At 41.3% G+C, this 17,913-nt stretch overlaps 1 protein-coding gene across 3 annotated transcripts in view; it reads right to left on the reverse strand.

The window, feature by feature from the left end:
• Positions 1 to 17,913, reverse strand: part of tay (tay bridge kinase) — a 624,643-nt gene that overhangs the window by 68,218 nt on the left and 538,512 nt on the right. For all 3 annotated transcript variants that reach the window (XM_083123369.1, XM_083123368.1, XM_083123367.1), the window contains 2 exons: positions 10,132 to 10,174; positions 1,435 to 1,589 (listed from right to left, as the gene is read on the reverse strand). In XM_083123369.1, coding sequence (XP_082979495.1) covers positions 1,435 to 1,589; positions 10,132 to 10,174 — 198 coding nt within the window. The remainder of the gene's footprint in view (positions 1 to 1,434; positions 1,590 to 10,131; positions 10,175 to 17,913) is intronic.

Genomic DNA, 17,913 nt, shown 5'->3' on the forward strand with positions numbered 1-17,913 from the left:
CCTTCTACCTCAGGGTAACTGGCAACCGACAATTGCTGCCCATTTAGGCGGAACAAAATACGCCGGGCGAGGCCCTTTTAACATACTTTGCTCTAATCTGATTCCGGGGGGGGGGGGGGATGCGGGAAACAAACACGATCGGAAACTGGTACGGTGGATCCACGAGCGGTGGCGTTGCCGAGGTACGTTATGTAACAAAAGTGCTTGTCTACTGAACTGTAAGCGAGTACCGTAGAGACCGCCACAGTCGATAAATCAATCTTCAAAGTCAGCAGCTACGCCAATTGGCCAGTACTCGGGGCGGGCAAGACAGGCACTGCCCTCTAAGCCCAAACACATGTGAATAAGTGAGGTCAAGACTTCATGAAAACGTAAACGCCATCTCATGTAATCACTAGACCAACAGATGTCATTATTAGTTCTTAATTCACCGAAGCTAGAATTGAATATCATGAACGTAAAATCACAGACTACCACAGTAGTAATTTCTTAGGAAGGAAATAAATGATCCTACATCATACACCACATTCCTTGCTGGAAAATGAAAATAGTTACCCCTGTGTGTGACGAACATACAAACGACCAACTGTGTGCAGGATATACTGGAAATCAACGTAAATAAGAAATTATTACACTGCTGTTTGCAGCAATTGTGACTTGTGAGACACGTGCACAACATATGGGAACGTAATCTCTCAACTTACAGCAGCGATAGTAATCTGTGGGGGGAAAGCACAGTCGGCTGAGGTTTCATTAGAAGCTGTGAGTTGAGAACACATTACAGTACCTAACACAAAATGAACGAGATAAGGGAATATGGAATAGACGCAGCCATATTTGCTACATTTGTTCAAGGGAAGTCGCCAGCCAGAGCTGCCGTTAGGATTGGCATTTTTTCTTCAAAAAAACGTGTTTCAAAAAATGTAAACATTTAGAAAATACTGTGTGTCGAAAACGCTATTTTCTAAGATGATTAACTGATAAGGAACCTCAACCATCATATGCAGAATCTTTTTGCTAGTAATAACTTATTAAAATACGTATTTGTGTTAGTTGAAGGATCATGCATCTTTTCCGGGGGATACACATTACTTCCTGCTGGCCCCTCCTTCCCTCGTGGCTACGCCGTGTTCCAAAACATCACATTTTATTGCAAAAACAATAAAATGCAATGGCATTAACAAAAGTGTATGTTCAGATACGGAACAGAATACTACTGAATCCAAGTGTCTTAAACATGCCAACCCTGGTTCCCCTGGAGAGGTGGTTTGGGGGGGGGGGATGTACTGGTTATTTCAATTCGCTTTCCCAACTCTAGAGATTAATCGCGACGATGAGAATCGATGTTGAAGTGACAGGACCCACGGTTCCAACCTAAGGCCACCAGCTTCCTTAAGCTGGTTCCACATTGCCGCCAAACCGAACTGTACTCACCTGAGTATTGATTGGGGGAGGGGTTGCGGGAGGCGGGGGGCTGGGGGTCCGCTCAGTCCCACTGCCTGTCCCGCTCCCTGTCCCAGTGCAAGTCCCTCCGCTCGCCGTCCCGTTGTTGACCACAGCGTTAGCGTTGCACAGCACAGGGAATTCGCCTGGAAAAGATGAAAAAGAAAATACATCAGCGACCAGAGATCGGCCAAAAAATATATACGACTTTAGCTTTATTGTCTCCTTATAAAATTCATAAGGGTGGGTCAGCACAGAGGCTATTTACACCCTGCTCAAGGCAAGACGACATAGTAAAAACACAGTAATTTGAAAGAAAGTGAATTAAAATAACAAATATGGGTTGCGAAGTGGGACTCGGAACACAGATGACTGAGACACGACAATTTTAAAAATGTAATATTGATAGCGTTTCATTCCACTTGCATCGTACACAGTGCTAGAAGCTTTCTCATCACCATTAATGAGAATGAGAGACAGATTTGCACGAAGGTATGAAATTATGGCTTTAACGCAATACAATCATGTAGGTGAATTGTATATTTTGCAAATACGCTGTATAAAGTAACAACTGTCGGAGCAGTGAGCGATGCGAGTGTACAGTGACCGGCAATAAAAGCGGAGAACCTATATCCTGCAATACTCGCTTCTCTGCAAGGCGTTTCGTGTGTTCCCTCACTCTACGTCGGTGGTAGAAGTTGCCATTGAAAATTTGCTATTCAAACCTATGTATCGCCGAAGAGTTACGTAACACCACAGATAAAGATTGTTGAATTCACTCAGTAACGTCTCTTATATCTATTGATGTGGTATTTATGTCGAAAATGCAAAAGAAACGCAAGATAAATAAAACCACATATAAACGATTTACCTCGTTGCTACGCACAGAATATCTGTGGTAAATTGCTTGAGTGTTCCTTAAAAAAGTACTCGATTTTATAACGCTGCTTCTTCAGTAACCTCTTTTCTGTTAGGAATGAGTATAATAGTCGGGTATTTTCCAGTGAAAGTCGCGCCTTCGCGGTCAGTTTTGAATGCCCCGAGACTTCGCAAGTGAATTCGATGACGTCAGGCTTAGCAGCCGAGCGTTGATTTTATTTTCTTTTTGTGCGAGCCATAGGCTGTACGCACTACATATTTTTGATTTTTCTACACTATTTTGTTACATTTAGTTTTCTTTTAAGCTGTCTCTTACTTTGTCCCCTATATATACATTCTTCCCCTTCCTCGGCAGTTCTTCTTCCAGTCTTTCTCCTCACTTCTCTTTTCCTGCACTATCACCAAAACACGCCTACATTTTGCTTTACACACACTTACACTATAAAGATGGCTCGTCTGGAGCATGATCACTCATTTCGCTGCCTTCTCTAATAGCTTTCCCCCGCCGTTCTCTTACTTCTCCCAGGTATTTCCCCACTTGCTGCCCCGCTTCCTTTATCTTTATTCTGTCGTCTACCACTTCTATCACCTCCCTGCCTGTTAAGTTTTTCATCCATTTGTCCCTTAGGTTTAGCAATGTCATCTCTTGTTCTTTTGTGGAAGCAAGATTTCGAGTGGTGCCTCGCAGCGCCTCCCAACGTATTATTCCGAAGCTTCTTGCGAGGGGACGATCCGAGCGGGAGGTCCGTGCAGCGGGTTTCCTGCCTTCGATGAAGATCTGCTTATATGTCTTTATCTGTGGTAACACACACACCTTGCAGGGAATATAGTATTTCAGCATTAAGTGTCTCATTTCTATTGCCGGTGACTGTACGTAGCCTTTTCCTCTGATTATGTTTTGTTTCAATTCTGGATCTTTTTAAAAATGATGAACATGTGATGGACATTTTGGTTACTGTAACATTAACTGACTCACTATTACCTGATGATAATCAAGAAATGAAATTCATTTGTTTAAAACTGGATCTTTAATTTAGCAAATCAGACCCGTGCCCAGTTTCTTTTAGAAGGGGGGTCAAATCCGAAAATATGGAACAAAGAGAAGGTCCGAAATAATGTTATCTGACAGCTAATGACAGATCAATGAATATTATCGAATGAATATGTTGCTTGATATATACCTTTGTACACCAAACTACGATGCCTGCACTTTTGGTCGATTCCGAGATATCGAAAGTTCACGCTATATCGATTGTTCCCTTTCGACTGTTTAGCTAGCAAAGGCAGATAATTTATATCGCAGTACGACATTTACTAGATAGGTATGCCAGTCCATTAAACCATATCTTTGCATCGATTGTTTACTAGGAGAGAGAAATAAAAAGGTTGGTAGAGAAGACAGATGACATCACGCTAATAATTCACGGTTATTTCAAGTCGACAAACTTCATATTTGTAGTTTGAATATGAACTTTATAATTTGGAAAATAACTCAACTTTAAAAGAATTGATCGTACACGTTCGATTAAATTACTGCCATATATAATTTACGTCGTCGCGATCGAGTTAACTTACGTTGCATTAAGCTATTATTTGGCAGGGCTATCAGCCGGAAATTTAATTTCCTAGATCTGGAGGGTAACAACGCATTCTAGTCGACACTGATGACATTCTGCCGATTAGTGCGCTAAAAGAACCAGAGGTCACGTGTCTTCGTTCGTGCCCAGAGCTGTAAGCGACGGAATCGAGAAGAGACGAGACTTGGCAGTCTCGGTCTCGTCCTGAATAGAAAACTTTCGTGTCGTTCTTGTCTCGAAATTTATAGTATAAACATATACGGTGTGGCACAGCACAAACCTTCTCACCGTATTGACGTCACTAAAGCAAACGTGCTTCACTGCTACGAGCACTAGAAAAACGGGGGGGGAGAGAGAGAGAGAGAGAGAGAGAGAGAGAGAGAGAGAGAGAGAGAGAGAGAGAGAGAGAGAGAGAGAGAAAATATAATCAAAATATCCATCAGCTATTCATTGATTTTAAAAAAGCATATGATTCAGTCAAACGAGATAAACTATATAATATATTAGTAGAGTTTGGAATACCTAAGAAGCTTGTTAGTATGATAAAAGTATGCACCAGTGAAACAGAAAGTAAAATTCGTGTGGGTATTAATGTGTCTAAAAAAGTTACAATTCACGATGGATTAAAACAAGGAGATGCATTGTCTCCATTGCTCTTTAAATTTGCCTTAGAATGTGCTGTTACGAAGATAAAAGAAACTAAGGAAGGAGTAAAATTAAATGGTGTGACTCGGTTGTTAGCATATGCAGATGATGTAGACTTATTAGGGGATGATATCGACAAATCGCTTTGGACTGATTGCCGTCTCACCGACAGGTCGATCGGGTTAATTCATGTTGCCTGGCGCTACTACTTCCTAGGTCTATTTTAGCGCCAGCCAACAAAAGTGTGACAGAAAAGCGAAGTAACATAAACCAAATCAATAAATAGAACGAATGATTTTAGTTGGCAATAAAAAAATAACGAATACACAGGGCAACATGAATTAAAACGATCGACCTGTCAGTTAGACGACCATCAGTTCAAAGCGTTTTGTCGATACCTCAGGAACTACAATGTAGTAATGTGAAGAAAAGTTAAAGATGTTGCCATAGAACTTCAACGATAAAATTATTTATGTAGCCCGCTCCCATCTGTGTATTAAAAACAGAAACCTCGTTACATCTGAATTTTTTTATGAATCGAGAAATTATCATAAATTGATTCCATCCTGGGTGTGTCGCCACGTATTTTCAAATGTGGCACGCTGCCGTGGCGTATGAAAGTGCCTACGAAGCTACATCAAATTGAGAGGAAAAGGTCCGAGAAACACGTTCGCTCCTTTACGCCGCAATTCTCTCTCCATTTAGCTCAATCGCGACGATGAATAAGGGGAACGGAAGAGAAAACCGCAATAATCTGTGCGTTTCCAACGATCCAAACCCAAGACCTCCCCTCCGGCATGACTCGCAGCAAGATTTGTACTGCTTGTTCTCCAGTGTGGGAAAGTTTGCAGAATCGTTTGTTCTTAGGAGACTAGAGACGCTCGCTGGTCTGGTCGTTAAATAATGCGGTTTGCAGCACTGACGATGCCACCCACGTTTTATCAGATGTGCCTATCGGGCAGGGAAGAACCTTTGGACATGACACTTATAATGCTATCGATAAGATCTTAACAATTATATTAAAAGCAGTTCAAAGCCGCTTATATTAAGAAGACCAATCATCTTACTATTTCGCTGTTCCTCCCTCCCTCACACAAGACAATGTGTACTTCTTTCATGATGTAATACTAATTATACGATCCACCAAAAGATGGAGCAGACATCAGCAACCGGTCCAATCAGGGTTGCCATCCCCACTTAAATAGAAATTCCCGCGAAGCAAACTGAAAGCGGTATTGCATATCTCAGCGGCAGGTGGGGAAGCGAGGAGAGCGGTTGAAGCAAATTGACATGACATTGACATTTCCCGTTGTCATGAAATAATTAGGCAATGGGTGGTATTCATTCAGTCTCGACAAAAGACTTCGATTTCAAAGTCTACTGTTCTGGAAGTCGGACATTTGGTGCCGGATATATTAGTGCTAGGCAATTTTAGTGTCGCACACTCTGGTGCATGGGCATTAGAGTACTGCATCAAACCACTTTCGCTCGCACGTACTCATTCGAGTCCCTCACGCTCGAGCGTTCACAATGGAATATCATTTTAATGCGACAATAATCCTAGACACGTACGTAAAATATCTGTCCTGGCAGTTTCAGCCCACCATCATCTTTCATTTTCATATCACTGTATTGATAAGAAAGACAAAGTCACATTTTAACATGGAGATGATGACTCACCGCGTCTTTCACTTCACGATCCATATTTGAGGGCTTCGAGCGTTATTAGCTCGAGCGAAGAAGCTACCGATTCCGTACGCTATCTAGCGTCGTCCGGTAAAACCTTCTTCGCCGTCCTTAAACTTCTTTTGAAATTCTATTGCCTTAGCTTCTTGCACCATAGGACCCCTTACTGGACTTCTCTCGCCTCGCAGATGTGAAAACCACAAAAATAAAGCCTCGGACGTCTGCTCACATTCACCTTTCTTCATCGTTTTCCGCGCTAAACCATTGCCCCAGCTCACACTTTGACTCACCCAATTGTCAATGTCCTTCCTCTTACGCATAGGCGCCGACTCCATGGGGCTTAAGCCCCCCCCCCCCAATGTTAACGATGTGGGGGCAGAGCCCCCCAAATAATTTTGCTTAAGAGGATCTAATGTATTATTTTGCTTCTCTTGTAAAGTTTACTCTGAATTATGCCACATGAACTTAACTTTAAATACACATTTGAAATGTTCTACACCATCAACTTTGGGGGGCTCAGACCGATAAACCATCAACTTTGGGGGGGCTATGACCGGAGACAGCAAAACACATGACTTATTACTATATACTAAGTATATAATTAATATTTACTATTATACATATATTAATCAGAGACATAATGAATTTAGCCAACGACTTCTTAAAGACTGTTTTCAAATCCCCTAAAAGAATGCAAATATTTAGGAATATTTTTGATGTAAATGAGAAGGCTGGCCACACTGGACTGCGACCACTTTGCCCTCGTCGGTGGACGTTCAGAGCCTCCAGTATGCAACAGATCTTAAGAAACTATGAAAACCTTCTCAATTTTCATGAGAAATTTTCTGAAGAAGATTCTACTGACGCAGCATCAAAATGTTCTGGATACCTGGAGACAATGCTTAACTTCAAGACATTTTTCTTTCTCTCCCTCCACTGCCATGTGATGAGTCCAACAGAAGAGGTAAACTGTAAGATTCAGTCTCCACGCATTGGTGTTACAGTAATGGAATCAAAACTAAAATACTTGACAGACATCTTTCAAGAAAAGCGAATGTGTTTTGAGCAGTTCTGGCTGACATGCACAGAGGGCAAACCGAGCCACGTTGATGAGCCAGAATTGCCCTGGCAACGTCACGCCCCTAAGAGACTTGAAAATCCTGATGCTGCCAAACATCACAAGTTCTACACCCCAAAATAGTATTATAAATCAATATACACTGACGTGTGTGACAGAGCAAAATCATGTGTTAAACACGGACATGAATCTACAGGACTACAAAAAATAACAGCCGTAGAGAAAGAATGCATCTCAGCTGTGAATAGTTGCACAACAAACTTTCAGCAAACGCGAGAATTCTTTCGCCAAGATTTGGATGCCGATAGGCTCTCCTTACACATGTCCATGCTTGGTGATATCGCCAAACAGAAGAAAGTGACCATGCGTGACATAAGGTAGTTTCTTTTGGAAGACAGCACCCTCCAGGAGCTTCTGCCTGAAGTTGCCAAATTCATGATGGTCCTCCGCACTGTGCCAGTGACGACAGCCACAGTCGATAGGTCATTCAGTGCTATTCGCCGACTAAAGACATATTTGAGATATACAATGGGACAGAAGAGACTAAGCAGCTTAGCGATAGTCCACATACATCAAACTGTGCTTGATAATTTGGACCTGAGACCGCTCGTTAATGAGTTCATAAAGAAATAACTCAGTGCGTAGAGAAACTTTTGCTTTATTTTTAAATCATGTTCATATGTTTTTGTTGTGTATGTCACTTTATATCTTAGTGTACATGCTATTTGTTTTTTATTATTGCAAAATTAAATTTAAAAAGTAAAATATTGTAGCAATAACAAAAAAGTAAAACTATTTTTCCTTCGATTTGTGTTAGTATTTATGTAAATAATTAAATAAAACTGTTAAATATTGTAAATATTCGTTATTTTATGGGTACGTCAACACTAAGGTTATATGCAACCCGTCGAATGTCTGTTGCGGACATTAAAACACACACATGCCCTCGCCGGGACTCGAACCCGAGACCTCTGGATCAAAGCGAGTTGAGTCGACCACCCAACACGCTCGGCTACCGACGCCGGCATAAAACTATTAGGTTGGCCTCTTAATGTAAATACATACTTTTCAATAAAATTGTTAATTATCTAAAAAAAAAAAAACAAATGAGCAGACACAAAAGACATAAAGCGACTTTGAAACATTTTCTAACCCTTTTTCATGTTACATTTCATTTGCATGAGGAATATAATAGCTGCTTAAAAACTGCTATACGAAGACGTAATTTTTATTTTCAAAAAAGGGAGGGAGTGAGTCATTCATTCATTTATTTCAATGATCAGAGCCCCCCTCCCCCCCAATAATTTTGACAAGTCGGCGCCCCTGCGCTTACGTCTCCAATCTCCAACAGTCACTTCCCCGACTCCATCAGCAGCAACAACCTTTTTAATAGACTCACCTTTATCCAATCTTTTTATTGCGTTGAATTTTGTTTCCAGAGAAACAACACACCTTTTCCGTTTGCCACTCATACTCGCTTAGAATAGGCCTACACAGATTTATAAACACCACCGTAACAATGTAACGAACACGTGCAGGGCGGACGGTGACTTGACTCCAACTTACTAGTAAACAAACAGGGGGTGCGTTATGAAGCGCGATGTTTTCCAACCACTCCCTCGGTTAACCCGGAGCCTCGGTTAATCGCGAGTCTACTGTATCATTATTTTCTCGAAAAAACTGTTGTATACACTTCAATGAATATTGGTGTTCTTCAAGTTCTCTGAAGGAGGTGAAGAAAGGCAATCTTCAGCTCCATAAAAAAAAGATTAGTGTGAGGCATGCGAGCCGGAATACAATTAGTTTACTCTAAAAGTCACACTCGGGTATGAGGTGGCTGCAAAGATGAAGAAGAGAAGATGATACAATCAGGATTGTTAAACCTACAGTTTAAAGTGTGATTCGAACCAGTATGTGCCTCCACCGGGTATCGAACCCGGGACCCCCTTAATAGTTACACGAAACTGGCAACGTTCGTATACCTTTTTCCAAACTATCAATCTCAATAAATTATTGCAAAATGTATCAATGGGCGGGATTTCAAAATACAGTTTTAATGTTATAAGGGATCGAAGATACGGTTGAACGACTTTTGAAACACCCTGTACATCATTTTAAAAAGGCCATAATTGTGCAAAGGTATAGATAGCGTAGCTGAAAACTTCATTTGGCTTTCTACTAAAGGAGGGAGGGAGGTTGTCACGGAAAGCAATAAAAAGCACATGAACGAAGCCCGGTCGTATCTGGTGCTCAAGTCAACAACTTTATTCCTGCAACATAGCGAGTTCCCTTATCGCAAAATCCATTACAAGCCTGGCTGGGGGGGGGGGGGGGAGGACTTCGAAGCCAACACAGAAGCTACGGGGAGGGGGTTGAATCTATCAACGTGTTAAATTGAACGGAAAACCGAACAAAACAGCCGGGCATGAAAACGGCGACTTCGAAGGGGGATTCCAATTAACATACACGAAACGCGCGATTACAGGCCTTCCACCTGGTGGCGGAGGGGGTTATTACAGTTATCTTCCCTCCCGGCCCCGGTGCGCGGTTTCCATTACTTCTTTCCGGAGGAGGAAAGGGGTTTATCATGGGCAGGCGATCGCAGCGCCGCTGACGTGAAACACGCAACTCGGAGACCGCCGAAAATAATGTCGTCACGAAAAGAAGGCATCATGTTTAGTGAGGAAGAGAAGGGGGAAGGGATGATGAGATACCTTGGCATAATACAGGGTAAAGCACACAGGCCTTAGTTTCGTGCTTGTGAAATTTCCTGAAAATCCCGAAATAAGCAAACAAAAAAAAATGTAGAAATCGGATACTTACGTTTTCGAGAAGTTGTGAAGAGATCGGAACCGGCATCTGAGGCCTAGAAAGAAGGAAAAAGATTATCAATATTTCATCAAGGCAGCGAATAGCCAGAAACAAGAATGAATCAGTTACAACACATGTAAGAAAAATGTACACCAACAAATGACGATCTTATGTTGTCACTGCGCCTTACCTATCTAAACATTTCACAATTAGCCAAAAGTTGCTGAGGAGTTAAGTAAAACAAAACAATCAAACCAACCAAAAAAATCTAGAATGCTACGTCATCCCATAGAAAATCACGGAATGTGTAAACGCATTACCAATTATTTGTTGACTATGCTGCGAATGACCTCAAGTATATATTTTCCAAATAACCGTACACTCGTTCTAATATGTTCTTTATATACTGAACCGGGTCCACATTCAGTGCCCTTACAGTTGTACTAATCTTAAATACAAAACTTTCACAATTGTTTACATGTTACCTTTGCTCTCCATCAAATTATATAATGATTACAATTTCTGTATCTGGTGTTGAAATTTGTTCCTCGTAAAGTGAATATTGAATTATTACGCGAAAACCATTATCCTGAGCTAGTTTGCATTTGTTTGCATAGTTTCGGCCAAAAGCCATCGCGCATCTTCCCCTCCATCCGTTCAACTCTGGCCATAATGGAAGCCTGCTCCACTCTACCCTTCCCCTCCAAACGCGGTTCTGCGCATGTTCTTTTGCCTGTAGTCCCACATAGGCGCATTAACTGCGTTTCATATCTCAGTCTCAGAAACGAGATTAAAATTTGATAGGTATATCAAAACTACGATCTCCTCTTCATTTTTTGGGGGTCATTTTGTTAAAAAAAAAACAAAAAACATCGTCTCTTGCAAGAGAAAAGACTTAAAGATTACAATTGTGACTTTACTTCTTCTTATAATGGGACAGGACCTACATATAAGGGTTCAATTTAAGCGAGACATTAAACCAAAGAGATAATTATTGCAAATTAAATACAACCATGGAAGTTGCTACATAAAAATAGCACACACTTTAATGAGCGCAACGATTTAACATTTGAACAGAATTGTATGTTTATTTTACGACTTCTTTATGTAAATAAATTATGTGAATTTCGTGATTATTTTACAGGGATCCCGGGTTCGAATCCTGGCCTTAGTACGGGTGCTCTTTGTGAATGTCCCTTCACCAATTTGATCGTAACACACTCATCCTCATCGTTGCAATTAGCCAAAAGTGGCGGAAATGCGAGGCTAAATATCAAGAAGTGCTCCATGCAATACATGAGCATTTCTCAACCTGAAGAATAGAAACAGAAGACAACTTTGCGAAAAATAAGTGGAGAGGAGACATTCACCTAACACAACAGATATCTTTTTTGAGATCTTTTATTTACACGCTACAAATTTACACCTCGCGTGCCTTGAATATGTTAAGGAACACACAAGCATGTCCCCCTTTCAAAGGTCAGGTGATAAAGTCACCATACGCGATGATATCTAGGCGAGACGAGACTGTGTAGTATCTCGAGTGGTAAATGGTCCACTCGTTCTCGCTCGCGTAGATTTATAAACACTCGTCTCGAAAGATATATACACAACATACACAGCGCGTCATTCCACAAACTTCCTCGGGGTATGGAAGTCATTAAAGCAAACAACTTTTATTAATGTTTTTTTTTTTTATCTGACGCATCGTTTCGATGCTAAGAACTCTCCAAGAGTGGAATTTTACCTGAATGTAAGCTTCATATAGTAACATGAATCTAATTTGAGGTCTTTATCCATCTCTCTCTCTATATATATACAGGGTGCTCGGAAATTCCCCTTACAAACTCCTAGGGAAGTAAAGGGGACTGAGTAGACAATATTTGGAATAGGAACCCATGTCCGGAAACGTACCGTTTCCGTGCTACAACCATGACAATGTGTCGGATGAGCCTGTGTTGGTATGCAACCGGGTAGGCAGTACATGACGTCAGATCACCTGATAACCTAAAGTGACATCATTGATAACACAACCATGTCAAATGAGATGATACGTAAGGTACAGAAGTGAATGACGTGTGACTCAGTCCATAATAGAAACCAATTTATTTGGTAACAATGCCAAGGGAACAAAAAATAAACGTAGCTACTATTCATCGATCAACACCTGTGTCGACAGTGGAACGCAACAATTTGTAGACGTCACGTGCCATCAGGTGATCTTCTCACGTCAAATACAGCCTACCCGGTTGCATACCAACACAGGCACATCCGATACATTGTCATGGTTGTAGCCAAATATTGTCTACTCAGTCCCCTCTACTTGCCCTAGGGGTTTGTAAGGGGAATTTCCGAGCACCCTGTGTGTGTGTGTGAGTCTTTTAAAAGAGGCCCCATGGAAAATGTGCTCCTTGCATGTAGGCAAACCTGGTACACCGAAGAGAAGAGCGGGGTAGAGAACAGTCCAGGATATCTGTGTCAAGCAGTTTAGACAACTTGACATAAACGTAAATGAATGAAACATCTCTTCTGTAAATACAGTACAGCGTGACAACAACCTATCTAGAAGAGGTGCTGGAAGTGTCCTTCGTTGACCTCGAGGCACGTGTGCAGACGATACCACATGTTCTGAAAAGGACGGGCGAGGACATCTTGCGGGATGTCCTGGATAGCTGTGAAAATATTGTTCTGGAGTTCTTCGAGTGTGTGAGGGTTGTTGCTATACACCTGTCCCTTTAGAGCTCCCCACAAGAAAAAATCAGAGGGCGATAAATCTGGAGAACGAGGTGGCCAAGTTTGGTTCGTGCCACGGCTGATGAAGCGATCAGGCGGGAACACTGACTCAATGCGCGTGATCGTTGCACATGCTGTATGCGCCGTGGCTCCATCCTGCTGAAAGTAAGCGTTCCTTCGCTCATCCTCAGTCAGTTGTTCAACAAACACGTTGAATATGTTACTGATTTAACGAGCCGAGTTCACAGTCTCATGAAAGAACACGGGGATGATGCGGCGTGACGACACGGCACACCAGACACCGAGTTTCTGGGCGTGCAGTGGAACCTCCATGAACAAGTGTGGATTGTCACATGACCAGTGTCGCGTGTTCTGGGAGTTTATGTGGCCTGACAGATGGAACAATGCTTCATCGGAAATGGATAAGTAACCATCCTGCAGCACCTCCGGAGCAATATTGGACAGAAACCACTCACAAAACTGCACGCGAGCTACCTTGTCCACATCCCGCACCTGATGCATCACGGTAACTTTGAATGCGTGCTAGTTCAAGTCCTGCTTGAGGATCCGCATAGGGGTTGACTGGGTCACCTGCAACTTTTGTGCCAAACGCCGAGATGATTTTCGTGGACTGCGTATCATTAGTTGCGCCGCGTCGCCCACCTTTGCCTCAGTGCGGATAGTCTTCGGACGCACTTTTGGCCTATTCAGCACGGATCCGGTTTCCCGCCATTTTGCAATCAGTTTTTGCATTACTGATTTGGTTGGGGTCTTCGCTGGAACTCCATTCACCGCGAACTCCGTCGTAAACAAATCTGCACACTGTTTCCAAGAACCGAGGCGTGCATACGTCTCGACAACACCGTTAATACCTTGCTGACCCACGGAACCACACTCACAACTTTCCTCGCCGCTGAACTACTCAACTGACCTGCACGCTGCCTGCCTCAAGGTCATCATTGGACACTTTCGTTTCGATCCCCCTCTATGTCATGTTGTCGAAACTACTTGGCACCGATATCCTGGACTGTTCTCTACCCCGCTCTTCTCTTCGGTGTACCAGGGTTGCCTACATGCAAGGAGCACATTTTCCACGGGGCCTCTTTTAAAGACTCGCCAAGTATATATCAGCATATCCGACACAAAGTCTCTATTTCTACAGAAGTGCCTCTCCTTCTCGGTACCATTCCTAAATTCCACAAAGGGTGTTATAACCATGGCGACAAAATAACAGGGGGGGAAGGGGGCGAAGATATGCTCAAAATTGCACATAGAAGGTATATTTTAAACCCCGAACCGCACGTCTTGTTTCTGTTGATAAATATGTTGCCTCAAAAATTGCCTCCCCTTCCCCCCCTTTTTACCTTTCCGATAGCAAGAAATCAATCTCCTGACGAGCAGAAGGGGCGCTCGAGATGATTCTAAGTGTGTACTTTTTCTGCTCATCGGGGGGTGAAATGGAACAGCGTCGGACATTGTTCGGTTCCTTCTTTTTCCCTCCCCGCTACTTCCAGGGAGGAAAAAAAGGGACGCTATGGGCAGTGTTGCCAAGTGGGAAGACTAAATATGAGCTAGATCGCGGTTTAAAAAACCTCCGTCGCTTTCTAGGGAAGTGTCTTGAATGTTTTGCATCCGTAACGCAGCGTGAAACATAAGTTTCTAAAAATCATCCTAAAAACTAGGAGTCCAGGAGCGGGAGGTTGATACGGTTATAATGTCTTCTGCTCATTTTTTCAACAAAATGGCTGTCAAATGAGATATTTTCTATTAGTCTTCTCCCTATTTTATGTCTTGTCTGCTTCTTTGATCTAGTCGCAACAATGAGGGCGTTAATAGAGAAAGTAAGTTTATATGTGAAAATGTAATTCACTCCAACTTGTTATGTAAAAAGAACTCTAGTATGTGAGAATTAATACAAATTGTGATAATTAAATAATTCGACTCTGATAGGATAGATTAGTAAACTTTGACTTTATTGTCGTTTTATAAAAAATGAACATAAGAAGAGTTACCTTAGTATCGGAAATTGAAAGAAACGAAGGGAATTTTGAAATTTCCACAGTTTTATCTTCTCCTTGTTCTCGTTCTTAAGATTTCTAGTTAATTCAATACTTTCTGCTTACTGTGGTACACAACAATACGAAAGATATAAATCAAATGTTTATGAATCATTCCACTGCTATTAAGAATATTAAAGACTTCTTTGTTCGTTCGAAATTATCATTGAAACTTCCCGAGTGTACCGCAGAGCGGCAGTACAAGTTCAGAATTGCCCCTGAAGTCAGTATGGTTGAAATTGGTTCCAAGACAGCCAGAAGTAGGAGAATTGAATACAGTGCATGCGTCGCTTCCGCTTATCGTAACCGGCCGTTTCTTCCGCGAGAGCGACTCAAATATGGAATCACCACGATATTGTATTGAAGTTTGTTTTGGTATGCCAATATTATGTCAACATTATACTGGTTAGAAAATCATAAAATTCACATATTTTGTGGAACTGAAGGTTGAAACAATGATCACGAGCTCTTCAGCTTTTTATTCTGCGAATAATTGTCAATAGTGTGCTATTAATCTAAATAATGAGAATGTAATTGGTTAATCTGAATCCACTTTATGTTCAGATAACTGGCAATGGACTCAATTATTTATACTCAAGTACGTTTGGCAAAAGTTTCTTTAAATCTAATTGCATGCTCGAATAGGTTAAAAGATCCGGAAAACGGTTCAACGTGCTTCCACCGGGAATCGTAACTGGACTCCATGATTACAAGGTGACAACGTTAACTACTATAAATTGTAGTGTAATCTGTACCACTGAGACACACGCATCTCATCGGAAATCTATTCTAAAATTCTTATTTGAATATTTACATGTCACAAATCCCGGTTCACATATTAAGGACGAAAGCGTTTCTGCACACTTCACGTACATGCGCATGTGCGTGCGTTGATATGAAGGAAGTATGACGTGGGAAATTAACACACATCAGTGTCAAAAATTTGTCTCAACAGCAAAAGTACGGACCGCAATACAAACAAAAAACAACCACACTTGGTTTCAAAACAGCAGAGTTGGATACGCAGGCCCAGGCACGGATCGAAGCTGGACGCGCATGCGCACTGGGGACGTCTCCGCGCCCGAAAGAATCCATGCGAGTTCACAAAAACCACCAACGTTCCAATTCTTGCCTCCTGGAGTCTAGAAAGGAGATTAGATGCCCGACCTCCAAAAAATGCTGAATCCAGAGCAGGCATGCGTTAGGGAGAATGTTCCACAACCAACAGAACAGCACTGGTTATGATCCCTTCTCATCTTCATGCGTGAACATACTCGCGACTCTTTATTTCTCTTCAAGCGAAAAATGGGGATCGGAGCATCCTGGCGATTTTACAAACCAATATGGCGGTTTCGTGGAACCAAGCACGGCGAAATATGTATCAAGCATTTTATTGTTTCGGAATTTCCGTGTGACGTAAGTTAGAGGCCCTCAGAAACGTGCACAAAACGTCCATTCGAGAATAACTTTGTCACGAACAACTCGATATTTTTAAGGGATATTTAACAAAGTACTTGTATCAAACTTTGTTAAAATTATAATTATATTATTATTCTGAAATTTATGACTCCACGTGACGTCATACTTGTATACTTACATTGCAGGCATAGAAGTATATGGCATTACACATTTTTAGTGTGAAATCGGGATTATTATTATTATTATTATGGACGGATGCGACTCACAATAAAACATTACAAGAAATTAAATGACAAATATGTTGGCAGGGTGGTAACAGAGTGGCCCGCAGATTTGGTTTCAGAGCACAGTCATTAAGGAAGGAATCTGTCAGGGTGTCTACAAATTTATAAAAATAAGATTCCCTGACTTCTCCAGGTTCTCCGACCAAGTCATTATGAAAAGTTGTGTATTAAAACATGTGTAAGAAGGTCACCTACTATATTTTACCTACACACTACACAGAGTTCCACTTAACCAAGTGTTTAGAATATTCACTTTACATGTTTAATTCACTTTACATGTTTAAAAGTAATAAAAAGAGAAACAATAGAAATTAACTGTCGTATAGGAGCATCAGGGGTGTGCTTTTACATGTTACTATTGAAGGAAGTAACATGTTACTATTAAAGGAAGAAATATTTTTCTTTGTAAAAAATCATTTCAATAATAACATTAATACATAATTTAATTATATGTGTATTAATCTTAATATCAACCACACAACACAAAAATTGCAACAAGTTCAAAACTTTTTTAGAGTATTTTATATGAAATGTAACTACTGGTAATACTCAGTATACCAAACTGAAGTATAATTTCTTGACATTAAATTTAAAATTTCTTAGTTATCCTTTTTCTCTTTGTTCAAAAACCTACATTTACTGCACTACTGCAAAAATGTTGACTTTTTCTGAAAAACAGTAAATTTCCCCGACTTCTTCAGGATTTCAACACTTAGTTACAACCATCCATTGTTAAAATTTGTGATACTTAAACTATATTAAATGTAAATGATGGGAGAAAATCAAGGCTTTCATATTCAGCATACAACATTCCCCCTGAATATTAATATGGAAATTAATAGAAAACATCTTGGACATCGAAGAACTTTTTCATTATCACGCAGTGTCCAGTGTTAAACTACGGTATTTTGACCAATAGAAAAGTAACACAATTTTAACAATACATGCAATATTTTGCATGATCTACAAAGAGAACAGACACGAATATTAAAAAAAAAATCAGAATATTCTTACGTCCTGTGCCGACTGCAGACAGAAAAAAAGGGCTCTACTTACTATACCGCGTTTGGTAGAACCTGTCCCTCTTCCCGCGCTAGGGAGCGCTCAACAGTTTCCGTGCTGGGGAAAGTCAAAGCCAGGCAGCCAATTAAAATACGCAACGTCGCAACAGCGTCTACGTAAGCGCCTCTCTTCTGGCTTTCATTCGCTCCTCGCTGCCCAGCAGACGATTTTTTCCTCGTTTCTCATCGGCACCGAAACTGTTGAGCGCTCCCTAGCGCGGGAAGAGGGACAGGTTCTAC

The sequence above is a fragment of the Lepisma saccharinum genome, chromosome 6 (genome assembly GCF_977018435.1).
Source record: "Lepisma saccharinum chromosome 6, izLepSacc3.1, whole genome shotgun sequence".
In the NCBI taxonomy this organism is placed as follows: Eukaryota; Metazoa; Arthropoda; class Insecta; order Zygentoma; family Lepismatidae; genus Lepisma; species Lepisma saccharinum.